We start from the raw sequence: 27,806 nt of genomic DNA on the forward strand, positions 1-27,806 counted from the left end.
TATCATATTATAGTTTTAAATAACCCAGGTGGAAAACTGCTAGGGATCACGAGGGAGTGGAAAGAAAGGTTCCAAGCAGCTTTTCCGGAGTGAGTAAGCAGACAGGTGAAAACGCACAGCGATCAGATTTCTTCTTATCTTTCCTGTAACCACTTTCTGCAGCCTGATTTCAGGAGACTCTTTTAACAAGGACTGGTGAGAGAATACAAAACTACTGACAGTTCTACACTATCTTCTACTAACAAGTCCAGGGCAACTTTCATACCTGCACTACCATTATCATTATAAGCACTTCAAAGTAATGCGATTTGGCACTGTTGCCAGAAGCACTCTCCCCATCCTTCTCTTGCCCTGATCATTTATTCCTGCCATGCACTTTCTCCACTACTTCTGCAACTTCGCAGTGATCAACACTGGGAAGCTGAGGTGAATCAAGAGTAATCCAGAAGAAAGGTTAATTTCAATCCAGAACAATTATCCAACCTTAATCAGTAAATGACTGGTGACAAGACTCTCTCGTAACTGCTCAAAGCGGTTCTGTAGGCCTAATACTTCAACACAAGTTCCAGAGCAGTGTGCAAAAGGGTTTGCATCACCGTCAGCAGCTGTTGCCAAACTCTCATTCACATAAGTCTGTGTGGATCAGGAAAAGAAAGGGTTCAGTCATTTTATAGCCCAGTTGGAGCTTGACTGCTTCACTATGTTATTTATATATTTTGAGATTAAGCCACAACTAGCAATATGAGCATCTAGGATTTATGTCACAAAGTCTGGCACATTTGATCTCCTTCTGCAGTTTCACCATAACTAAAGTCTTCAATTTTCCTTTTTTTTTTTTTTTTTGGGTGGGGGGTGGGGTGTGTGTCATGCATGTGGAACAACGAGCACCAAACTTGTACTAAAGTTATGAGTAGTTTTCCTCCTTCCAAGAAATGTATATTTTCTTTCTCTAAATTCTTACTGCAAGAGATTTTGGTCCTCTTCGTATTTAATAAAGCCCCGTTTACATGCTAACAAACCAAACTGAATTTCCTTTATGTAATGACTGAATACACAAAGCAAAAGCCCTCTTGATTGCAGAAGATGCACGGGTATTAACTCTGGTAGCACAGAAAACACATATTCTGAACACTGCAAAAAGTTTATCCCACAATGTGGTGAAAACTGAGATGCAGAGAAACCACAGTTTTCATGAAATACAACTGAAAATACATCACAATACAAGAATCAGTTAGAAGCACGGGTAACCTGCATGTAGCTTTTAATTTTAGTATCATTAAGCCACGTAAAACCTCGTATTTTCAACACGGAGATAAATGAGAACTATCTTGCTGCAGATTAAAACATTGATACAGCATATCTGGCCAAACTTTTACACTCATAAAACAATAATTTTACAGTAAAGTAACACTAAGATTGTAGTCTGACTGTATGAATTTAGAAGTCTGCAAACTGTAATAAAACTCAGTCTGGATCTTTTTACTGGAACGGAGTTATAACAAACTGTTTGGAAGAAGTTTATTATATACTACACAAATGTGTTTTGTCTGAAGTGATTCATCAGCTCATCTTCATTGATGCACAGTCACCAATATTCCAGGCAATATGATCCAAAAGAAGTTTTAGAATAGAAAAGTAGCCTTTAAGAACAACCTAGAAAAAAATCATTTGACAACTGAACTTCTGCTAGAAAACATTTATTCATTTTAAGAAATAACAAAAATCGATGAAGTGACTATACTGTTAACTAACTACTTGTAATGGAAAGGCTTTAAATTTTCATTGAGGCTAGCCAGTTTACTGGTACAGTACACTTTCCAAACTGCAGTACTATTGGCATCATGAAACACTGTTGCTTGTTACCACTTTTTTTTTTTTTGCTCCAGCAAAAAATTTGTGCTCCAGCATTATTATGCCAAGCACATAAGAGAGAGGAAATACCAATCTGCCCTCTTCAAAAGATGAAGAAGAAGGAAAAAAAACCATGAAAACCATCCAAGTTTTACAGCTATTCATCCTTTAATAAGGATCATTATTTACAGAAGGTTATTTGCTATTTGTTGAGAATGCAAGGAAATAGAAAATCCAATAATTTCAAGCTTTAAACACTAGGTTCTAGTACACCGGCACTCAGAAGAAAAACAGCTTCCAGATTACACCCATGCAACCATTCCGACACCGACAGATGATGCATCTCCACGAGACAAATTAAAGGGCGATCCTCCATTGAACAGTTATACGATAAGAGTACAGTATACTATGCATAGCACATAAATGCTACACAGATCTCTCATTTTGTGAGCTCTTTACTAATTGCAAGATTTTATTCACAGGAGATGTCTAAACATCACACATGTAGAGTTCTACCAGTGATTCAGCATCTGTAGGTCTCCAGCAAGAATTAATCAATTTTGTGGGATAATGGGAAGGCAACTAAACCTGCTCACCTAAACCCAGCCCGAATCCCTTCCCCTTTGTTCTCCTCCAGACTTGGGGCACAATTCTGCTGCTTCCTTTGTGTTAACTCAAACCAGTATGCGACTGAAGTGAGCTGGCTGTGCAACCAAAACAGAAAATCCACCACCCCAAAAAGATCATTCTGATGGATCAGTGCCCCAGACCACCTGCAGCCATGTGCCCCCTAGATCTAAGGCCAAATTACACAGTTACTTGAATTGAATTACAATTACGCAAATTTTTGAAGACTTATCTAAACTATGTATTTGGGGGGGGTGGGGACACATTTATATATAAATTAATCTTTAATCCAGAGAAAAGCCATAAAAGTTGTTCTCTAGTGATACACAAATTTTAATTCTAAATAGATTACTATATTCTAAATAATTCTTTTTTGTTTGTTTGTATTGTTTACTGCTTTAACTCTGGTTTAAATCAGTCTGAAACTGATGACCAATAACATAGCCATTTGTCCAACATAAAAATCCATTTGTTCCTCCTGTACAGTATGGGAACAAATAGACAAGACTACCCCTTTGCTTCAAGGGACCCAGAAACCATGAAAAAATTTCTGTTGCATTTGACATATTTCCATCACTGTAGATCTATTATACACACACTTCCCCCACCACCAGATGTGAGCCTTAGGAAAGCCTCATTCAGGCAGGATACTGTACAGTAGCGTCTTCCAGATATAGCCAGTAGTGCTTACATTCAATTGTACATAAAGTTTGGAAAAAAAACCAAACCAGTAATTAAAAAAAATCAAGCCATAATTAACTTCACACAACTAGAGGCTGAGAGCATCACAGCCTTATTTCACACCCAAAATAAATACTTTTATCATTTTAATTTGAAATTAGGCCTGCAAGTCTATTTACGCATTTACTCTTGATCCTCATGTTCCAGCTTCCCAAGCAGCAGCTACATGGTTAAAACCTGATGCCTATTAGAATAAACTTCTGGTGGGAAGTGCTAAGAATTCACCCTGCTGCCTACCAATCTATCCAGAAATCTGTTCTCACTCCTACTTCCTCCTGTCTGTTCCTTTCTGAAACAGCAGTAGGGGGGGTTGGGAGTTTGCCTTTCCTCTACTGGATCACAGTTGTGTACATGAACTACACTGGACCATATGGCAATCTCTTTCAATCCGTAAGAGGCAAAACAAGCTCCCTACCAACCCAATCCAACAAGATCCAGGTAAGAGACAAAGCCTGCCGATACCAGTGTTCACATCTCTGTGTTCGCGGAGACCAGTTACTAAATCCTGCCAATATATTAAAGTAACAAGTAGGAACTATAGAAAATGGTGCTTCGAGGATAAGAGCAGCCCTGCCCATCGTCACACAAGCATTAGCATGCTCCTGCTTCTCTCCACCATACACAAAACTAACCAGGCTGCCTACGTGCAACTTGGAGAAGTCCAAAGAAAAAGCAAAGATGCCTTATTCAGCATGCAGGAAGGCTTTGACAAAGAAAATTACAGTATTGAAGGAAAAAACAGTGCCTGTTTAATGAGCAACACATGCAGAGGATACACCTACTTGCAGGAGAGTGGAACTGAAGAGGAGAAAGGTTGAAAGCTGAAAAGAAACCTCCATAGCTGCCTGGAGGCTGCCAGGCGGAGGCAGGCCAACCAGAAACGTAGTGGAGATGGATTTTCCTTTAGCGAGGGGAAAACATTAAAGTTTTATTGAACACCAAAGTGCAAAAATCCAATAGGAAAATAACCCCAGACACAGCACCTCAGGAGAAATTCCACTACTCGCTCTCAGCAAAGAGCGGGTAAGTTTCTCACAAGGGCCCAACCTTTGGATACATGAAGTTGCATTCAGCTCTTTGGTACAACTAGGTAGGATTGCCTGATCAGACACACTGGAATAGGATCTTGCTTATTTCCTTTTCTGGAGAGTTGAGACAGATTTTTACAGAGACTTTGTTTTCAATCTTACAAAACAATAATTGTATTTTACAACAGCTTTTATCCCAGCAACCAAGTTCTTGTGTAAAATAGTATGGAAAGGTAGACAAATTTTGTACTAAGTTTTAGGGAACACAACTTACATGAACATGCAAGGAACTGACTTGACAGAAAATAGGTCCCTCAGCTGGAGCTGCATAATTTTTAATTTTTAGTTTAATTCAACTAGTAGAGTCATTAAAGTATGTAACTAAATTATATTTGTATAACAACACAGTAAACTAATTTTCCTATTTTAACTTTACTGTTCACCACTATGGTCTGAAATTCTTTACTGCCACACAGATAGATTCTTGAGAATAACAAGAAGCAACTACATCAGAGGGAGAAGGGAGCAAACGAAAGCTGCTTAAGGCATTGCCCGTTACCTGCCCTAAAGAAACACGAAAAACACCAGAGACATAAAACTGCCAACTAGCTGGAGGTATCTCCAGGATCTGCCTATATTAAAACATAACTACCATAAAAATCAAAACCAGACTACAGTTTGCCATTGCATCATTTCTTCAACTTCAGCATTGCACACAATGTGGAGACAGACACAGGCCATACTGGATAAGATTTAATAATATTCTGCCTTTAATTTATAAGCATTAATGAACCTGTAATCTGCAATCACAGATCCATGACATTTGATATACTAATACCAGAAGTGTTACTGTAAAGAACCATTCACTCCTCATGTTACGGTTAAATATTCATCCCTCTCAGTTTAAGAGACTGGAATATTTCTCTGTCCATACTTCATTTTAAAAAGTTACATAAGCAACGAAAGAAATAAGGAATTAAGTGGCCAATAGATTTTAACAAAGTCTCTATGCCCTAAACTAAGAGGAAGCCTGACCACATCTATATTTGCTTTAAAGAGAAGTCATCCTTTACTGAAACACTGCCCTAGACATGACTAAAAATTGCCACTTCAAGAATAACAAAGAAAACCAATTTTCTTTTCATTGATAAGCAGCTATGAAAAGAAGGCACCTTTGTATTTTCTTTGTTCTGCTTTACGTCATAATTGCGTGTTATGCAGATTAAATATCCAAAAACCTTAAGGGTTCAAATGTTAGCCTTAAAAAATTGAAGCGTTATAACTCTCCCTCACTTAAGCCTTACAATGAACACCAGCAAGTGGATGTCAAAGATGCCACTAGCCTATGGCATTTTCAACTTTCAGAAGACAGCTGTAAAAAAAAAAAAAAAAAACAAACCACAAAACCCCAAACAAACCCACCTTTGAAAGAAACTTCAAAATCCATGTTTACAGCAATGAGTTAAAATACTCAATAGTCTAAATGTTAAAATACTAACTCTTGAAAGTCCTACAGGTGATACAGATTTCAGAAAGCTCACGGAACCTCTTTAGGAACAAGATTCTAATTCACGCCACAATAATTTAAGGTTCAGTTAGTGTCAAGCAGCATTATTTCTTAAGGGCTTTTCTCAGACAGATTATATGTCAAATAGGTTTAACCCCAGAGATGTAACGTGATCTTATAATAGTTATGACTAAATTACAAGTTTTAAAGTAGACAGCCATCAAAGTAAGGAGAACAGGCAATCGTGGATTCAGGAAATGTACATTCCCCCATAGTCAGCTAATGGCAACTTTAATAGGATGTGATGGATTTTTCTCCACCAGGAGAAAATACTGCCTGCATTTCTGCTTCAACAACCCACGCCAGCTGACTAATGGAGTTATATTTTTGTCTCGTATGAGGATGGTTACTTGCCCATCCTCTAGCAGTTGCAGAATGAAACATTAACAGCAGCTGTGGGGTGAACAGAAAAGCTGCTCTATTTGGTAGCCAAGATCCAAAGTACAGGCCTTTCCCCTTGAACAGTGGAGCTCATTTTCTGTCACAGAGTGACGAAAAGACACAGCACAGAACAAGGCCACTTTTAGGGCTTAAAGTAGCTAACCGAAGACACTTTTAAGGAGTAATAAATCTTCATGGGGCAGAAAAGTAAAGGATTCACAGAAATTAAAAATAGGGTTCTTGGACAGATAAGAGCCTTTGTAAGCTTAGAAGTTGTTGCTGGAAAGAAATACTGGTGGATCAAAACAGGTTTCTTAAAACAACTCATATCAAATACTATTAAATGTTAAAAGTCTTTACCTTGGCATAACAACAATCCTAATTGTAGCAGGCCAATCCCAAAGAAACCCTTCTGCCACACTACTGAATAATCAGCATATGCCTGCAACGAGAAACGTCTTTTTACGCAAGCACTTGGGCTTCAGTCCTGCAAAAATTTAAATATATCACTCTGAGTAGACCTACAGATCTCTGTGGAAGTCTGTAAAGTTTATCACACACATAAAAGCTAACACATATTTATAAGTCTTGCAGGATAATTGCTTTTGGCAGAATATAAATAACGTTGCTCTAATGTGTTTCAGCATCATGGTCTCCAGCCTTCAGAACCAGGCATTCTGGTGAAGCCTGTCATTCTTCATATAAAGAGTGGCAGCTGCATAGCCCACAGAGACATTTAAACTTCTCTTTGCATTTTCTTTAAAGTTTCAGAATAGTGTATGGACATTCTTTAGAAGTAGCAAGAAAGCTAACAACTGAAGCCGATAAAAATTGCCTAGAAATGCTGTCTTACTAGTGCCATGGATACCACTGGTAGGACTGGAAGCAATTCTTAGACAAACTATCTATAGCTTCCAACACTTCCAAACAGTACAGCAATTAGGCTGTAGAGTTTACTAGGTATTTTTCCAGAACCCAATGCACTGGGTGACAGGGCAATAACTCAATATGAGAAGCAATCTTAATAAAGGACTCTAATGCTCACTGTACTAGACTTCCATGAAAAAAAGCTTAAAATTCTGCTACAAGAGCAGCTTTCAAATAGCAAGACAGGCACCTGAAATAATTTTAGAAACTTAATGCCACTAGTTTGCCTAATTGACTTTTAAATGCATACCTAAAACTAGGCCTTAGATTTCTCCCCTTGTCAGTCGTCTTTATCTTTTCAGGATTGTCTTACTGTCTCTATTGCCTTTCATTTTAACTTCTAAAGGATAAACTTAAGCAAAGAAAGGGAACTTTGGTAACTGTCAACGCCATTGAGAATTAAAAGAATGGTATATATCACCTCCTGCAGTCAGTACTGCTTCTGTGAGCCCCAGCTGGAACAGCCAATCTGTCTTGGCAGAAGGCCCAGCTCTAATAAGGGGAAAGGAATTAATGTATTTTGTAGACTATAGGTAGCTCTTACAGCAGGTTTCCTTTTGCCCTTCCGTTCCTCTCCCCCTTTATTTGCATCTGATACATTCATCTCTCTAATCCCACCTTGAAACAGCAAGACAGTTTCACTCATGGTACATCACCAAGATTTTACAGCTGAGAAAGCGTTGCATGTGACAAGAACAGCTCTGCTGTAAACAATTTCTTAGAAGTAAATTATAAGAAGTCCAACAACACTAACAGCAGTGAGGGGGAAAAAAGTAATTTAAAATACTCAGCAGCTCTCTCAAATCTGTATGATTTCACATTTACAGTTCATATTGCCTTGGTCCAAATAACCCGTTAGAAATTCCTTGCATTAATCAATTTCTGTTAAGCACATTTTTTTTATGTACAAAAATGACAGACAGACCTACAGGTAAATGGAACACAGATATTTTGAAGTGTTTACCTAACTTTTACTGAAGAAATCCTTTGTTTGCACCTCAGAAGTATCTACTATAAAGCAGCATCTTAAAAAAGAAAAGCAGTTTCCAAGTATTAATGAGCCAGCTCTGACTGAATGGAGACTGAAGGCAGGCAACACAGGCAATCCCCTCCCTGCCTCATGAGGTCCTTGTTCAAGAGCACCAGCACCTCGCAATCCCCTTTCTCCTTCCCCTAAAACGCTATTTTAGCATCAGAAAGCAAGCAGTTGACACCGACATGACCATAAATTCAATGCGTTTCCTAACAAAACTGAATTGCTAAATTCTGCCCTAGAACACTATGTTTACCATTTTATCACCTTATTCACATGGTTCTTGTGAGGCAGTTTCAAGAAAAGAAATACCCATGCAGTACACAATGCTCTGAAATACTCCATTTAGATATTAAGACTAATTTCAAGTTCTAACGTGCAAACATGAACAGCAAACTATACCAAAAGATTAAAACTGAATAATCTGGAATAGCAATTTCAGTTCAGTTCAACTTCTGAATGCCTGAACACACAATACTTGTATTAAGAACAGATAAGCCATCCAAAACTAAATTGCTGCTGAAGTAAAATGAAGTCCTACCAAACAACCACATGGTAAAGTCTTCCACCAAAAAAAAAAATCAAGAAACAAATTATATATTTCAGCTCAAACCTCCTGATGAGGAAACAGATGCATATGGAATTTAACCAAGTACAGCAAGTGGAAAAATCAGAGAAAGGATGTCAACAAGAATTTTTGCCAGATCCCTTATGGCAATTCTTATGTTTTTATGTAAGACACTAATATCTTAAGGTAATAGCAGCATTAACACCTTAAATTAATAAAATATAGTAATAAACCATTATTAATTTGTGATGTCCTTGGAACACTCTGTGCAGATATTAACTGCATCTCTAAAGATCTTCAATATCTTAGTTATCAAGTTTCTTGAACATTTTCTAAGGGAGACTTCCAGTCTCACAGAAAGGAGAAACTATAGCTGACTCCTTTGTAGTTTTCAAGTAGTTCTGAACCATCATCTGCTTTGTCACAAAAACTTCCCCAAACCATTTCAAACGACAGATCTGCTTTACCATTAAAAAGCAAACAAGTGAGCAGTTCAGTGGTTTTTAAATAAATCTACTCCCACTCTCCCTCATTAACTGATGTCAACTGTAAATTTGCTTTAGATGTTCTAAGAGGTGGCTATTAACTACACAGACACAAAGTTATTTTGTGTGTCAAAATGACAGCACCGGTCCTATTTATTTAGTGAAACTGTATTTGTCAGTGTTGGTAAAACGCAGGGCATTAATGGAATTCTTTTTATTTCTATTTTAAATGGCTTGTGTACTTATGCAACACAGGTTGACAGAAAGGATCTGGGAAAAAAAAAAAAACAAAACCCCAACCAAACCCATTCTGAAGAGTTAAGTATTTCAAATTATGTAAATAGTCCATCAAAAACCATTAAAACAAACCCACCCATAGCACTTATCAGTTATACCACTCCAGAACTTCATACCACTTGGGGGAGGGGGCATTTAAAAAGAAGTTCAGATTTATATCTCAAAAACACCCACAGAATTATGAAGATTTTCTTGCGAGTACCCTTTTCTGCATAGCTTTACAAAGCAGCATCAACTTCCAGCCCTTCAGAGCTACAGACAGATAATTTCATGCAAACCCTAATAGTATAATTAATAGTGAATTCAACTTAATAATCCCTGTGGATCTTGGAACCTCCTTTGGTAGCAGGCTCAACCATCAGACTGGGCAACAGCTGCTGCAAGGCTACATATTGAAATGGATGAACCACACACAAACATTGTCCTTTGTGAAGGAAACTGTATATAATGGAGTTCAAGAGACCGAGGATGAATGAACAGAAGTTTTATCATTAGGAAGAAACAAACCCTAAAAAAAAAATGATAGACAGAAGTAATACATAATCCTCCCTACTTCTGCTGTCAGATTAGAGCAACTTCTGATCATGCTTTCTATGGAAGTTAAAGGCATACAAATACCACCTGGCTATTTAAACCTTGATGAGTACCAATCTGAGCTCCTTGTGATCTTCTGGAATAACGCATGAAGAAAAGGTGAGACCAGGAGAGCTTCCTACTTTTTGACCAGCATTGTTATTGCCAAAGGACATATCCCAAAGTCAAAAAGAAGCAATTCCTGACAAAATTATTTGCTGAGCTATAACAAGGACTCATTGTGGAAGAAAGCAAAAATAATTCTTTGGGGAACACCATTTTCCAGTATAAATAAAGACAACAGAAGCTGCATCCTACTAAAAGCATCATACAGCCAAACTGATTTTTTTTTTTTGGTTAATGGTAAAAGCTTGAACAGCATCTTTCAATTTAACTGTTAAGACTGCATTTCTCAGGAATCAAATATACAATTTTATTATACAGACAAAATACGGGAGTATTTGTCTCAGCCGAGGAATACTGAAACTGCAAAATATCCCATCTCACCAAATACAGCCCAGATAATAGATATTAATCCTGTAACTGGGAAATTACAGTTATGCTTTCTCCACTATAAAACGCGTAACTAAGACAAGAAAAAAAATTTAGAAAGCCGATCCCTTCTACTGCAGGATACTATGATTTCTGCACTATCTGACTATAATTATCTTAGATACAAACTGTGAAGTGACCTCGAAAAGCTGGCCAAAATTCCTCTTGCCCTTGAGAAGTGACACTTGTTCCTTCCTTTGACATGTGAAAGTTGATTTGGATATGTCTTGCAACTTCTCTACTGAAACGATCTTTTCCTGAAACATGCGGCAGAGATTTGGATCATCATGCCTTATTTGGGATGATACATTGATCAGAGCTCATTGTTTGCACCCTCCAGCTGGAAGGAACACGAAGACCTTAAAGCTTACTTAAAACTTCTATTTCATCCACTGAGCTTCAGTTGTGGGGATCAAGCTCATGCAGGACAGATTTGCCAAAAGAAAAGCCAATCCCAGTAGCTGCTCAGCCCTAAAAACACAGCTGAAATAACAGAAGATTTGGTAAACCTATTTCCAGTTATTCCACAAGGCTAATCTATACGTTTTAATTTTGTTCAGAAAAGAAGCTATACATATAACTAGTTCTACTTCAGGAAGATTTGTTCACAAACGTCAAAAAAGTTGAATTTTCTGTAGTGGAGAAGTCACTCAACCTTGATTTTCAATGTTTCTGTAATGTCTTCTCCTTTCACTGCTGAAAGAAGAATGAACTCATAGCCTGTGGGAAGCATTCTGTCTTTCCACAGTAAAGGAAACACGTTTTTATTTGGGTTATGTTTTTGTTGTCCCAGAGTGGCAAAAAACAGGCTTCTTGCTAGCATTGCTCAAGGGCAAAAACCCTGGTATTAAGACCTGTAAGGGTGCTCAGTGGGCCAGTCAAAATGTCAGAGAGAGACACTAACCAGTGTCTTATTTTTTAGAGAAGCTTTTCAGGGTAAGCTGTATGAGAACACAAATACAGAGAAACGCTTAGAAAAATGTTTACTAAAATGCTAAAACCAAAACAAAACCTACAAGGACGGGTCTGTCTAAAAGCCAATGTACTTCAAAACACAGATATGTGGCTTTCAGCAGTGTGTATATATTTATATATACACACACAGATAACAAAATAACTGTTAAAGAAAACCAGAGTTTTAAAAAGGTACAGCAGAGAAGGGAGACTCTGAAAAGCTCCTCTAATTAGACAACTAAACTTATCAGTTTTCCCCTCGTTAACCACAGCTCACTCCAGAAAAAGGAGGATGAAAGGCCCCCACAGGAAATTACACTATACTAAACTATAGCACTCTAAATTCATGTCTTGTTCTGGAATAGCTTACTTGAATAGACCTGCTCTTCATCCAGAATTCAACTAATAGATGACAACCTCATGTTTTCTACCTTGCCCCAGGGAAATGAACATGGACATATTCTCCCTTCGCAGGATTTGCAGGCAGCCATAACAAAGAAATGAAAGGTAGTGAATTCCTGCACCATCAACCTAGGGAGTTCCAAGAAAAGCAAAACTGGTTTTGCTGCAGTGACAGATATACACATGCTTGCAGAAGCATCTCCTTTACACTGTGCAGAGCACCCTAAGTATATAAGATACTTAAAAGCACATAATAAGGCAACACTACTTCAGCTTCTTCTGAAACCATTGCCAAGAAGTCCTCTTCACCCCTCGAACAACCTGAAAACAGAGAAGCGTCTAATCCCGTAACAACATTCCCTCAGCATGCCTGTAGCCAAGAGGCTGGGATGAAGGTACAGTCATGGACTCAATTTTCAGTGCCCCAGGAAAATGCTTAACTGATTTCTGCAAATCCTCCATTACCTAACACGGGGTTGTTAACATGCACGATTCTCTTCCATCACCATAGTAACAAAGCGTGTACATTTTAAGGTGCATATGGGGGCTCTTCTGCAGGATGTGTCAAGTTGAGTACAGCTAAGACAATGTAAGATATTTTAAGCTAGACCCGTTCAGTATAAATACAGAAAGCACGAAAGCACCATGCTAGAGATCATCACAGGATTGTTAAAGCAGTGGTTACACATCCATTAAAAAGTTTTCTGGAGGCAGAAAGAAGCAGAAGATGAAACAAGATTCGGTCAGGACGTTTATGGCCTTAATGCATAAGAACAGCTGTGTAATAACAACATGATTTTAGACACTCGAAGTTCTTCAGGAACCACAGAGCAGGACATCGTAAAAATTTTTAACACTACCACACTTTACCTACCAATTGCCAAAATAACAGTTAGAAAAGAGATCTAATTAGAAAAACATTTACTGGTTAAGAAATGACAAGCAACTGGCATTTTTATTTCAATAAAAGCTGCAAGTACTTTGTACTTACATACCTGAAGTATGACGCTATTCCTGCAGGATAGACGAGTGACACCACAGAAACCCAGGCTTAATGTTAATCCAGACATTAGGTGCCTCCACAGCAGATACACCTGTACATGTCAACAGCCTAACGGGCACTCCGCCACTAGCGTGCTAGACACCCATAGTGGCAGGACTTCTCATAATAGATGTCATTATTGCCTTCAAAGAACCAAACCAAAAGCAAGTCAACATAACAAATGTATTATTCCCTTAAAAATCTTCTCATACTACACTTCCAAACTGGGGGAAAAAAAACCCAACACCAAAACCCCAACTTTCAGATAATGATTAAGAAAATCATGCTAGCAGAAGGAATATAAGAAACAGCATGCTACAAGTCTGGATAAAATTACAGCAACATTACCAACATCTGAAACACTCCCATGGTTGAAATCTGAAGATTAAAGACTAAAACCAGATTAAACTGCAGAAACAAACATACGAAAAGAAAGCCTAACAAAAACTTGTTATAACATTGCTTTACTTTTCAATATAAGTATTTATAGAACTTTAACGCTTATTAAGATGCCGTCTTCAATTACACAGCACCACCTGTGCGTGATCAGAAAGTGCAGTCCCCCTCTCTGGCACAGGATGAGCAGCAAATGAGCCAAGGCACCGAAAAAAAAAGGGCGTTCCCTAGTATCAAAGGTTTGAGAGCAGAACCCAGGCAATCTGATTATATTCCTGGCTCTGTCTCATTATCAAAATCATCAAAATTCATACCCCCTGGCCACATGGATTTTATTTGCACAACAATCTTAGTTCTCAAGCCTGAAAATTCTCAAGCATTTCATTTTACAATTTTGCATTCCCTTGGCACACTCATTATGTACCACTGGTAGCAGCATTCATAATTTCTTCTACAGTTTTTTTTTTTTTTTCTTAAAATCTTGCAAAATTGAAGTAAGAGACAGCAACCCCCAAATTTTTTTTGCATAACATCAGTAGCATTTGAACTACAAGTGGAACTTATGTGATGAGAGATAAAATTGCCCCCTGCAGAGGGCACAAACATACCTATCCTAAATCTACCCTACTAGGAAACTTCCAATCTATTCTTGGTCCTAAAGGGAGCAAAGACCAGCAATTCACAACAGTAACTCGCGGTTAAAAGCATACAGGTTTGGTACAGAAGGTCAGCCACGTACATAGATCAAAACAAAAAAAAAGCCACCAGGATTTCCCATTTTAAATGCATAGGCCTCAACTCTAAATCCTGAATTAGCTGCTTTACACCTTTCAAAAATGTGCTCCTGTTCAAGGCTCAAGATACACCGGCCTCAGTCACAGGCTTCATATTAAGGCATGCTGTACTGGGATCCAGAGTAAGCATGCCACGCACAGAAAGAAGTACCTAGGTCACAGAGTACTTCACCACGTCTGAGAAGCAACATAAAAATTCCTAAATCAGAGCAGAATCTGTACTCCCACCTTTCATTACCCTTACTTAATCCTCTCAAAAGGTTGAAGAGAGAGAAATCACTTCTGCCCTCAAGGTTTACACCACTTCACCAAAACAGTTCTGCACAATTTCTGGAAAACAAACACACACACCCCCAAAACAACCAACCCAGGCAAGAACCCTCACAGAGTTATATCTTAACAATTCTGAGTTTATTTAGGGAAGGCAGTCAGTCCCAGTAACAATTTTTAATAAACCTGACACAAGTTCTTAGTAATTTCTTGTTTTATTAATGAAATTCTTGATACTTCTTGTTGCTATGGTTGTTTATTCACAGCATTTGACTTTACTAAAACGGAAATAAATCAGTTTCATTTTTGCTTTGACAAACTTCAGTTAGTGTGGCAACTCATCAGTACAAGTCAAAGAAAAAGGGTAATTGTCAACATCTGTCAGATCATCTTGGGGAGCACCTATTTACTTGGCACTGTTTTTCTGGAGTTTCTTTTGAAAAAAAAAAAAGAGAAAGAAAAAAGGACAACTTTTTCATAGATGCCTTTAATGGCGCCTGCTCTCACAAATCACTCAAGCCAAACATCAGTTCACAGAATTTCTTTAGGGGTTCCGAACAGGTGAGTGACTCGCTGTAGCAGAAGTACAGATTACAAGACTTCCACACCTAACGAAAATATCACAAACAGCAGCTGTCAACATTTTCAAACAATAAATACATTGGGGGGGGGAAGAAAAGATCTTTACCACCTCATTTTTAAGGTGGTTTAGATGTTTCAACAGTACACATTTGGGAAATTCTTGTGTAGCACACATAAATATTTTTCTTCTGAATGGAAATTTGCTATCAGGCAGCAATGCAGAATGGAGCACAGCAACTGCTGAAGCTTCTATGGCCTATTTTCCCTGTTTGAATTGAAGTATTTACTGTCATAAGATATTGAGTTCTTAGAGAAAATGCACTTGTGATCTCCTTGCATATATAGATGCATTTATCATCACTATATCAGGACTTTTAAATTATTATTATTATTTTCCCCAGCTTATTTGCAGCATTGGGAATCAGGGCCTGCAATTGTGTGAGGCGAGTCAGTTATAATTTGATCAGAGCCACATTTATAAACAATTTTGTTACTCAAACGCACATTTTTTGCCCCCTTTGCATACCTGAAGATCTGCTTTGGTTTGGGGTTTTTTTTTTTGGTTTGTTTTTTTTTTATTATTCTTTTCTTGTCATACATAGGAGAAAAAGTGATTATAAATCACTGAATATAAATAAATGAATATATATTATTTTAACAAACTGGTATCATAGATATGAGCATAAACATTATGTAAAAGATAAGCTTGAAAAGATGTGAAAACATATGCACTTAAAATGTCTGCTTACCTCCTACAAGTAAGTGCTGTGGAATACTATCACAGTCTTAGAGACTGATTCCTATTACAGATATTTTTTAAGTAGAAGAGATACCACGTTTACCCTGGTACCACACACAATACGATATGACCTCATGTATGAGAAAAACCAGAGGCAGCAGTGATAGCCAACAGATTTTACAAAATAGTCTAAGCACTAGCAAAAAAAAAATCAAATCTTCTCTTAACTGTGTACAGGAAAAGTAAGCACAACAGAGTTATGTGCTGGAATTGTCTTAAGTCTAGAAATATATGTTAATACAGCATACCAAAAGAGCATCCAGTCCCCTTCCTTCCCTCAGAAAACAAGCATTGCTGAAGATTATTTCTGCCGAATGCCAAGACTAGTTAGAAGACACACCTAACAAAGTATGAGAAAGTATAAAAAAATGTTGAAAATATGTTTACATCTTATTGACTTTTAATTTGGAATATTTGTACTTCATTAATTGCCAATAAATAAATAAATATTTCACAACTAAAAGTGCTTTCAGAAAAAGGAATTAATATTTTTAAGGGAGAGAAAGGAGGAACAAATTTTACATTTTCGGGGACCATTTAGTTTTTGTTTATAACCCATTCCAGCCAGTCCGTAACAACCCATTCCAGCCAGTCCGTAGCCATGCAAATCATGCTAGTTAAAATCTGCTTGCTAATATGTTGTTGCACATTAGAACAGAGAAGAAAAAGACAAAGATTTTTCCTTTTTAACACATCCATAAAGAAACAGGGATCCGAAGCAACATGGCAACTCCCAGCCGCCTCTCAAATTCCTTTAAGGAAACTACAACGTGTTCCAGTTGAGAAAGAAGAGAGAGAAAGCAGACATTTAAACATTAGAGCGCCACCATTTAAGACAACTTACATTGTATGCTGTACCATAGTTACTTTTTTTTTTTAATCAGGGAAGTAAAAACCAAAAAATATTTCCTTTGTCTCCTTTTTAAACTTGTGTCAATATTCCAAAAAGTATTTTTTGTTTCTCGTGTTTGTCATACCCCATCAAGCCATCACCAATGCACGAAATTTCTCCAGATATACATGAGAATGGGTAAATAACAAACAAAAATGCCAGTGTTTAGCCTAAAAACCACCAGGAATGCCCTCGGCTTTAATCCTGCGACTTCTGATCCTGTCAAGATATAGCCCTTTCAAGAAAGGTCTCTACCTTTCAAATGCATGCTGATGTCCTTGCTGCCACTTTAACGCTTCAAGAACATTAAATTTTAAGTGAACAAACATGGGAAACACAACTCATTTATAAAATTCAAATATTATCGCTAGCTCCCATTACACTGAAACACGCAGAAAGCTTTCTTCTGCAATACCACAGTAATCAAGGAATGTTGCTAAGGCGAACCTTTTTTAAATAAAAAAACCCAAACCAAAACAAACAAAACCCCCTGATTCCCAGATTATGTAACATGCAAAATCAGTTCCACCTTCAAAACAGTGCCATGTAACATAAAGCCAAAGAGACAGCAGGAAGCAGTCCATAAGACTGGAAAAGCCTCCCCAGGTCTCTATAAAGAACCAGTCCCCCAAAAGAAAATACATCAGAATTGCAATGATTTAATATAATCAATTGGTTTAAAAGATGCTTTCCTTAAAAAAAAAAATCTTACTTTTTACAAATTGCTTACGTTAAGTGATGAAGAACTCCAAAGTCTATACATGCCCTAAATAGCAAAGAAAAGTAGCCTGCAGAAATGTGTTAAAATCCTCTCAGAACTAATAAAACCACACTTGTTCGCTTTACGTTCTACAATATGATTTCATGTTCATCCTTCAGTATCTGGGCTTGTAATACAAGGAATTCTGAAGCACAAATGAAGTATAAACAGTATTTTCACAAATATTGTAGGAAAACATGAACATATCAAGTAGGTATTTTACTTTAAAAATTTAGTTCAGCTGTACTTTTTCAAATCAACACTTGAGGATGTTCATAACGTCATAATCCAGAGGCTGTTAAGCATACAGCATTACTATACACTGTCTTTAATTTATAATCTCTTGAATTAAATTATCTAGGAGAATGAGTATAGGAGTACGTATATTTATGTAGCAAAACAATTAGCATATGACAGTCCGAATCTGTAAAAATACAGTACATAATAAAACCTCTGACTATAATTCAAGAGCACAAGCATTCCCTGAAAAAGAAAGAGGCCACCTGCAATACAAAGGAAAGTAAACAAGCCAATAAAGCAGTGCTCCTACTTTTCAATAGCAGCAACTCAGACTCCATCTTAAGCCTGTCATCATTCATCCCTACCGAATGGGGACTACGTAACGTAAGAATTATTCTGTTCTACCTAACTCAGTAGCATTTCTAGACAGCAATTAAATCTGCCACTAAAACAGGAATTCGGTGCTTGCTGACCTGCCTGCTTTGACATTGTTAAGTTGCATGAACAGCAAATTGGCCCACAAGCCCACAAATCCTACTAATTCCTTCATTTAAAAACTGATAGTATTTGTGAACACAACATTGTGTTCATGCTGACCACACCGACTGCAAAACACCACTGGGGGGAAAAGAAAAATAATTATCCGGAGGTAGAGAAATACCCTCATTTAACTAATACCTGACAAATACAACAACATCATTACAAGAACAATGTAAACATCACCAACGAAGGTTCATCCATGGCAATCAGAGTTTTATAAGGCTGCCTTCTGTGTGCTCATGACTGACAAGAAACCTAGTAGTCCTTAATGCAGCTTTTTAGTTAATCTTTCCTACCACCACTGAGAATTTAACATTATTAACAGAGATCAAACTCTAAGCACCATAAGTATTTATACCTTACTCCATAAAATGAAGTTTTATAAACAAAGAATAACGCTCAATTACCAGAATATTCCCAGTAGCCACAATGACACAAAGTGCATTGCAAAGTACCCGTATTCGCCCTCATACGCCAAGAGATTTCTTAATGAATTCAAGGCCACTGATGTCATCAACTATACTGATAAAATTAAAACACAATGAACTTTTAATATATGATGAATTTCAATGTGTAGATCTACCCTATTTTCACAAACCGCTCATTTGGAGTTTCAATCATATTTCCCAATAATTTAAAGTGACATGCTCGTGCTACGTGCACAATCAACCAAAGAGGAACGACGACTCTGGCCTCGCCAAAAATGCTATCAAAAAAAGCAACTGAAATCCAGAGAGAAATACTTTTCTTATTTTTCTTCTGATGTAATAATAACCAAAGTAAAAAGAAATTATTCTTTGAGAAAAAGCACTGTTTATAGTGCTTTGTAAGGTTATATACATTTAGCTCTGCAAAAACACTGAATTAACTCAAACCAAATACTGTATATGAGCTTTCCTTTCTCATTTTAAGTAACGATTATTAATCTTTCAGGTATTCTCTTAGGTTGCACTAACAACAAAGCCTCCTCCACTCCACAAATGTATAATTAAGGATCATGTTAGTGTAATTTGTTAAGATAATGAAATAGTGTATTCATGAGCAGCGAACATCACTGTTTTAACACGGGCAACCACGGAACAGTTATGTCAAACAAACACATTGTCTGCTTCATCACTAAGTTTCATTTGATTTTTTTTTTAAAGGTTTCAAAATATTTAAAACCAAAGTTAATACACTGACCTCTAAATGGTTTATGCCATATTAAAACCTTCCTGTTATTCTGATATTTCAGGGGTCTCTTCAGCCACGGCAGAGGTTAAGGAGAAATGATGACAGCTAATCTGCCGTAGAATTCTCAAAGTAAACTGACAAAAAATGAACTGCGTTGCTGATTTCTATCAATTTAGCTATCTTGACTGGTACCTGTATTTTACAGTAGGCAACATTTTCAGATGTCTCAATAGGTACGACTGACTTCCTTCTATGCTACGTTGATATCTCGCAGATGTAAGGCAGCACTGTTCAATAAAATGTAAGTTACCCAAACCGGATTAACATACTGTCTTGAAAACGCTTTCATAATAACGAATGTGATTTCCAGTATTTTACTTCTGAGTCAGTATTTCTGGAGGGGAAAATATTTCAACGTTTTCTGAATAAACCTCTTCCCTGCTTAAATGTTAGACAATACAGTGAGAACGTACTTCTGAACTAATGCTCCTTTACAGGAAACGGACAAACACAAACCATAACAACAACTCCCCCCTCCCCATCTTTACAGCAGCCTCTGCTCGCAGCCATAAGACCTCTTTCTGCAGCCCTCTCTGATAAACCTGCCGCCCTGGCTGCCTCTCCCTTCCCATGCAGGTCTGATCTGCGAGGCTGCTGAATGCAGACACTGTACTGCACTGTGAATGGACAGCCAGGTATTTTATGAATGGAGCGGATCACGTGCTCCCAGCACCTCCCCGAGCTGATATTTCCCACATAACTGTGTCAACAAGCAGCGAACAGCACATATTAATACAGCAGGTCCCGGAGACCTTCCTCCGCCAGCCGCGGGCCGCTCCTCAGCACAGGAGCGGCAGCTCCGGGCACTCTGCAGGGCAGGTTTTGCCGCAGGTCAGCGGTGATAACAGCAATATTTTTTTGGTTTTTTTTTTTTTTTTATGAATGGAGATTGTGGTATGCAAATGAGAGCGATTCACAAAAAAAAGGAAACATGGCGGCGGCGGCCCCGGTTCCCGGCCCCGCGGCCGCCGCAGCGGCTCCCGCCCGCCCCGTCCCGCCCGCCCCGTCCCGCGGGGCCCGGGGCCGGCAGCGGGGCATCCCCGGCCCCGCTCCCCGCGGGTCCCCGCTCCCCGCGGGGCTCCCGACGCCGCCCCCGGGGAGCGCGGGGGAGGGTGCGCAGGCTCCCCTCACGGGCAGAAATCCGCCTCCCCCGCCGGAGGGGGCCCGGCCGCGGCCGGCCGGTCGGCCTGTCTGTCTGTCGGTGTGTCCGCTCCGCTCGGCTCCCCCCGGCCCGGCGCTGGCCGCCAGCACAATGGGCGCCCGGCTCCCTCCCGCCGCCATGGCCGCGGCCGGCACCGCATCATTCATAAAATCGGCCCGAGCCAACGCCGACATCGCGAACCGTAACGCCACAGCTCGGGCACGGCGGCCATCAGCCCTGAACTTCCCGGTAATATTGGAAGTTTCGAAATACTTTGCATTTGGTTTTCAACGCCATAAAGAAGTCGGATGTCTTCTGACAAATACTGATCTCCTCCGACCCAAAATGCGTTTCAAAGACAGACTGTACGCCGGGGGGCACAGCCGCACGGACGCGCATTCTCCTCCGCATCTCCTCCAAACCAGTCACGTTAAAAATATCAAGAGATCCTCGAACTGCCCCCTTCCTCTTTTTTTTTTTTTTTTTGGGGGGGGGGGGGGGGAAGAAGTCCCAAGAGCTCATTAAAAGGAAAAAAAAAAAAAAGGCTTTAGGGTAGGTTTAAGCTGTATTTACACTGACTGACTCATCCAATTAAAATTCAGGAGCAGTTTCCTGCAGGATGAAGCTCCCACACACTAGTTTCCATGTGAAATATCTACAAGTAATAGGATATTGTCAGCGGCGGTACGTGCCGATACCTCTCTGGGCATTCCAGACCCGTCCTCCCCCTCCAAGACACCATCGGTACCGGCACCGTTCTCTGCCGGGCTGTGATGAAGCCGCGCTCTGCCGGCCGCCGGCTGGCAGCCCCTCCAACCCCGAGCTCCTTCACAAAGAGGGAGCTTCTGGGCTTCCATGTACACGGGCAGAAATGCGCAGTACGCGCTCGGCCAGGCCGGGACACGTACGTGCGGGGGCAGAGGCCCCCGCGGGGCCGGGGGGGGGGACCCCGGGGGACCGGCCGAGCCCCGGCCCGGGCGGAGGGGAGGGGGGGAACGGCCGCTTACTCGTTGTTAGAAGTCGCCGTCTCTTCGCTCATTTTCTCCTCACCGCGATCCGACAGGGAGACGGAGCAGCACCGACGCAGCCAGGGCGCAGCCAGAACTCGCCAGAAACTTCACCATTGTTACCCCCCCGGCCTGCCGCCCCCGGCCAGGGCACGGGCAGCGGCCTGAAGCGAGGGAGAGGGAGGGGGAAAGGCGGGGGGGCAGCGATCTTTATCCTGGAAATACGAAATCCTGTGGTCGGGCGCTGGAGCGTATTTCCCCCCCCCCCCCGTCTTTCGAGACGGTGATGAAGGTAGTGGTGCAAACGGCAGCAACAGCCAGGGGTCTTCTGCTCTGGAGCTGCTCCCAGTTACAGGGCAGCGGGCCGGTGGAGACGAGGGAGGGCTCCCCGCCGCAAAGAGCTGCACCGCACCGTCCTCCCGCTGCAGCTCATCTCCCGCTGCGGCCGCCTTCGCTGCTGTTGCCCTCCTCCTCCTCCTCCTCCTCCTCGCTGGGCCGCCTCCCGCGCCTAGCCGGGCCAGGCGGCGGCGGCAGAAATTCCTGCAGACAGCGGGGCCGGGGCGGCGGGGGGGGGGGGGGGGAAGGGGGCCGAGTGGCCCGGCGGGGCTCTCCCACCCCCGGCGGAGCGCGGCCGAGCGCGGCGAAGGGAGGCCGACCCGGCCCGAGGAGAAGGCTGGCGGCGGGGGGAGGGAAGCGTTTTAAACCAGCCCGGGGGTGGGAAGGGGGGGGACGGATAGAGGGAGGATGCGTCACGGCTGTTTGTGTGAGGAGCGGAGCGGGGAGGGGAGCGATGGGACGGGATCGCGGGGAGAGGAGCTGCCGGGGCGAGCGCGGGGCCCCGCCGCGGGACGCGGGGGAGCGGCGGGAGAGACCCCGCGGGGAAGCTCAGCGGCGGCGCTCCCTCTCCGCCGGCAGCAACTCCATTAGCGGCCGCCGCCTCGGCTCCTTGTGGCCGCCGCCGCCGCCGCCGCCGCCGCCTCCTCCTCCTCCTCCTCCTCCTCCTCCTCCTCACAGGAAAACTGGGCGGAAGCGTTGACTTCAAGCTCCTTCCGCCGCCACGGCTTGATCCAAAATAACCACGGGGGAAAGGGGGGGGGGGGGAGGGAGGAGGAGGGAAGAGCGGGGTGGAAGCGAGCAGCCCCCACCACCCCGCGCGCGAGTTTCCTGAAAGTAGTTCCCTCCCCCCCGGCGCTGCCACACGCGCTTCCCGAGGAGCCGCGCCGCACAGGCACGCACGGCGCCGCGGAGGGATACGGCAGGGGCTCTGGAGGCGCCCCCCTTCCCGCCCGGCGGGCGCGGGGCCGACGGGGCGCTGCTCCCGCTCCCGGACACCCCCCCCCCCGCCCCCAGCCCTGGGCGGCCCCGCGCCGACCCCCGAGGCCTCCGCCCTGCGCCGGGGTGTGGCGAGAACGGAGGGGGGCTCGGCCCGGCGGCGGCCTGCAGCGGACGGGGGGGCTCTGGCGGGCGCGGCCGAGGTGCGGCGGGTGCCCGCGGGGCTGTGCCCGGGCGCCTCTGCCTGGGGGCTGCGTTTCCACTCTTTTTTTTCCTACTTTTTGAGCCGAAGTGAGCGTAAGCGCTCGGCGCGCGGCGGCCTGCGTGGGGCGCGGGGGGCCGGCGGAGCGGGACCCGCCCGTGTCCCGCTCCCGAGGCGGGCAGCGGCACCGCCAGCCCTGCGAGCCCGGCAGGAGCGCGCCGGTGGCGAGGGACGGGGGACGCCGTCACGTTCCGCTGGATCTGCCCTGCGTGGCGCCGTGCGGGGCTGTCAGCGGGCAGCCGCCCCCGGCAGGCGGTGCGGGGCTCGCCTGCCCCGTGGATGCGGGAGCCTTGTTAGCCCTTCGTTCCTTAACTCTAAACCCGGGAGCGGTTCTAAGGCGGGCGGTGGCGGGGGAGGGTGTGTGAGACCCTGACTTGGCCTCTCTGAGCGCACGGTGAAACGGGAGCGTGTGTAGCTGGTCTAGGTGAGCAGTGCAATCGAGAAGCAGCAGCAACCGAAGCCAGAGCCCCTCTCAGGAGCTTAAATGGCAAACGTGCAGCTTGATCTGATGGCAAAGTGGAGCAGCGCTGCAAACCCGGAGGACTCAAAAAATCATGAGTCAGACCATCAAGTAAATTAGATTATAATAAAAGATTATATTGTGGTTTTGTCTCTCAGTTGGATTTTGATTTCTTCCTGACCAGCCTTTGTATGCGTGCTTCCCAACCGATAAATCTCATTGCCCGAAATTTATGGAGGAGTAAAATACTGAGGTGCCGCTGTAAGAGGCATCACTTCCCTGGTGTGCGCTCGCTACCCCTGGCCTCCTGTGTACTTCCTCGCTTTTTCAGAGCTGCTCTCCAAGAGCCTTCTCTGTCAACTCTAATCCCATTTCAGTTTTTCCTGTAACTGCGGGATTTCTTCCCAGCTCTGGCGGTGTCGCAGGGAGCAGCGATGAGCTGTTCTCTCTTCCTGTTTGAGAGAGATGGATCGAGCTCCCTTGGTGGTAACGACGTGTCCGATTCCCACACTACCGTTGGTTGGCTGCTTCTCCCAAGGAAGGGAGAGACCGGGACGTGGGAAATCAGGAGGAAGAGTTTTCACCGCGTTAAGGGAACCTGGAGTGCCTCACATCCTCGTAGGCCAGACTACAACCTTGCAGCGTCTGCACAGGTGCGCAGAAGCAGGGCAGTGTTCCATTCATCGAGGGTATTTGTTAAGGAAATTCCCACTTGTCGCCGAAGGTTCAAAGTACAGTTTCTCTATGGGTCATAATGATGTCCGAAGATTTTTCTTGAAGACTTTTCCTTTTTCTATGTGATTGAAAACTGTAAGAAAATGTTGCGGTGAGGAAAAAGCTTATACAGTTTCCATCAGGTTTTTATCTTGAGGGGTGGTTAGTCAGCATTTTAAACGTAAATTTATCTTATAGCAGGCAAGAAAAGGCACGTTTTGTTTCTAGATAGCTCATGTTCGGTTGCAATATTCCTGTGTATCGGAATTCCATGTTCCTATAGGAGAGGTCTGCCATAAGCATAATGGAATTGCAGTAAACTGGTATCACAGCCTCTCTGATAAAGGGCCTATAACACAGGTTTCAAGCAGCACGCATCTCAAACCTGCCGTAGTACTGCTTGCTTCCTTACCTGGGAGGCTTTTAAAGGAAAATTTCCAATTGCTTTGTAAAAACTTTTTTTTTTTTTCTAGAAGTACACTTGAAAATGGATTACTTGTTTATGGCACAACCTTGTCCAAATACGAAAAATACATTGCAAACCCATTTTTGTACAATTTTACAATTCGCATGAATCAAATGGAGTATTTGATGGGACCCCCCCTCACGTGTTTTGAAACTCAGCTGTGGGGCCAGAGTATTTTTCTACTCAGCAATGAGAATCCTTTCAGAGAACTTCCTGTCTTGTGACTGGCAGATAATGTGACTTCCTGCTAATTTAATTCTCATTTTCTCCCGGCTTCAAAGTTGCAATATTTAGCATTCTCTAAGCTAGTGGCTTTATTAAGATTATTTGATTAATATAATCCTGTACAAGAATGCTCAAAAATCAGCTGAGTTTGTCAGATGGTGGTATAGGTCTATTCAGATGCGTCTGAAGAAAGAGAGACAATGATGACAAGAAGGATTAACCTGGGGTTTTCTTTTAAATTCCTTGAATATATTTACCGTAATAATCATTTTTGTCATGGTGATTCAATAAAATGAACTGTTTGGTAATATACCACAAATAATTTCAAATCATTCCAGTCTCTGTAAGGTTTTTATGTCTTTATTAAGAATAAAATGTGTATTTGGTCGTCAATAGAAAAGGTGAGACTCTTGCGACTTCTAGTTGTTGGAGGGGGTAGGAGGAGAAGACCCCACTGCTTCTTCACCTGTGCTGGCTCTTCAACTTCTGCAAGCAGTCTCAAGCTGCAGTATGGGTGGCAGAGGTCCTGTAAGCAGTTTCTTTCCCTTCACCTGAATATCATAAAGAGGACGGAAAACCTGCCCTGGTCTGTATCTGGATTTTTAAATCCTGTTTGTTTACCTCTGCCCAGGTTGGAAAGATCAGAGAACTCAGTCCTGGAGTATTGGTGTCCTTTTGCTGAGCAGTAGTTGGTTTCAGGACCTTCCAGGTTTGGTTTTTTGGAGCAGAAATAAGTAATCGGGTGTTTTCAATGTAAACAGCTTATTTCAGAAGCATGCGTGAGCCCTGCCTGTGCAGTCGCGGCATAGGTGGGCCTGGCACGGGGGCCACTGCTCAGAAACCTGAGACAAATGGCCATTTCGTGTCCCAAGCACCACATGATTTGGGGTCTTGTCTTTCTTCGTACATTCTGTGCCTCTCTGCTTTCTGATGTTCCAGACTTTACAGTTTAAATATCCTGAGTTGAAATCTGGCCTTATTGTACATGACCTGGAAAAGATAACTCTAAAAATGAAAGCTTCTAGTACTTTTCACTAGAGCTGCTGAGGTGTACTTGTTCTTTGGTTTAGGTACAGGGATGGCCCCTTAGCTGGAGACCAGATATGCCCAGTATGGAGTGGGACAAATGCGGTTAAAAAGTACGATTTTTTTTAATATTGCTTTTGATGTTTTCCTACATCCAACGCCTACTTTAGCTGCACTTTACAAGAACTAATTTATACCTCAATGCCATTGCTCCACTCTAATATTTTGATCGCTGTGGACCTCTGAGGTGCAAATATTCTCTGACCTTGCTTCCGGAGACCCTTTTAAATGAGAAATCGGGAGGCAACAGTCACTGCTAAAGGAATAGGAAGGTGATGTATGTAATTAGGAAGCCATGTAACATGCAAGGAGAAACCTATGTAAGTGAAATAATAATCTGTATTTTGAGTTTCTGTATTTTTGTAATTTTCACACATGTATGCACCCCAAACTCATCAGCGTTTGTCCTTCTGTGATTGACACTAGTCTTAAAAATGCACAGTTAACCGGGAGTAATAACAATGAGGCAGCAGCCTGCTCTATGTTTCAAAACATACTCGCCTAAGTGGTACTTGCGCCTTTCTCATATACTACTGCTGAAGGTAGAGCCGGCGTTCGTTTGGCCTTTCACACATACATCCATGCATTGCTTATTCACCGTTCCTTGAAAGGGTTCCGGGGGTGTCTGTGAGTGTCTCTGATGAAGGAGGTGGTCAGGAGCAGCCGTGGAGTGTAGCAGGACTCCGAGTCTGCGACAGAAGAATTATATATAGAATATGTATTAGGGGGGTTAGGTTGCATAATTCTCACCGGCGTGGCATTTGCATCTTAAAATCCATAATAGGATCAGCGGAAGTTAAGTAATGCCGTCCCGGTTAGTTGGTCACTGCAGAACTTAAGGGGCCAGTTCTTAGTTGAGGTTTTTACTCCTGCACGTGAAAGTTTTGAACACTGCCTCCACAAAACACAGTGATGCTTATATTTGTATCCAGATGCTAATGAACTATTTTTTAAAAAATGGAGGTCAGATAGATGTTCTGCCATTTTGAGGAAAATTATTAGAGGTCATTTGGGAATTTCTTCTGTAATAGCTTTGATTCAGAATCCTAGTGTGCGTTAAACACTGGGTGGTCATTACACACATCTTAATAAGGATTTAGCTAAACTGAGCTGATTAAACCTATATTAGTATTTCAGCAAAGTCAGATTTTGTTAAGTTCTAACCAAGAATCCTGTTATTGCGTACAGAATAAAAAAGTTGTTTGTTCTACTCGATGCCACCGTCTCAAAAATTGTTTTCCAGCAAGATACAAAACCATGTTAGAGTCAAATCCATATCAATTCCAATGTATTTGAGATGGATCTAACTCATCACAATATCAGGGTTTCATAAATTATTCCAGTTACTGATTTGTAATAACCTAGAACTCTAGATACCAGACAGAAAAATGCTAGCAATTGCTGCTACATGTTGGAAAAACGGCGACCAAGGTGGGAGGATGGAGGGGGACATTTTGACATCTCGTGTGTTTTGAGATGTGTCAGCTGTTGTGCCTTTGATGTGGCTGATGTGCACAGCTATCGCAGTGGAGATCTGTGGTATCGGTTGTTCAGTAACTTTATTTCTATCCTTTTTGAGCATGCTCACAGGATGTTTTGGCACAAGCATAGGTTCGATTTTTGTGGTACCTTATGTGCC

The 27,806-nt window shown here is 42.0% G+C and overlaps 1 protein-coding gene across 1 annotated transcript in view; it reads right to left on the reverse strand.

Annotated features, from left to right (window-relative positions):
- The window catches only part of SPRED1 (sprouty related EVH1 domain containing 1), a 62,990-nt gene extending 40,320 nt beyond the window's left edge, over positions 1–22,670 (reverse strand). The window contains exon 1 of the mRNA XM_075103225.1: positions 21,683–22,670. Within this exon, the coding sequence (XP_074959326.1) occupies positions 21,683–21,714 (32 nt within the window). The 5' untranslated portion in view covers positions 21,715–22,670. The remainder of the gene's footprint in view (positions 1–21,682) is intronic.
- Between the last annotated feature and the right edge of the window lie 5,136 nt (positions 22,671–27,806).

Source organism: Phalacrocorax aristotelis, chromosome 9 (genome assembly GCF_949628215.1).
Source record: "Phalacrocorax aristotelis chromosome 9, bGulAri2.1, whole genome shotgun sequence".
Lineage (NCBI taxonomy): Eukaryota > Metazoa > Chordata > Aves > Suliformes > Phalacrocoracidae > Phalacrocorax > Phalacrocorax aristotelis.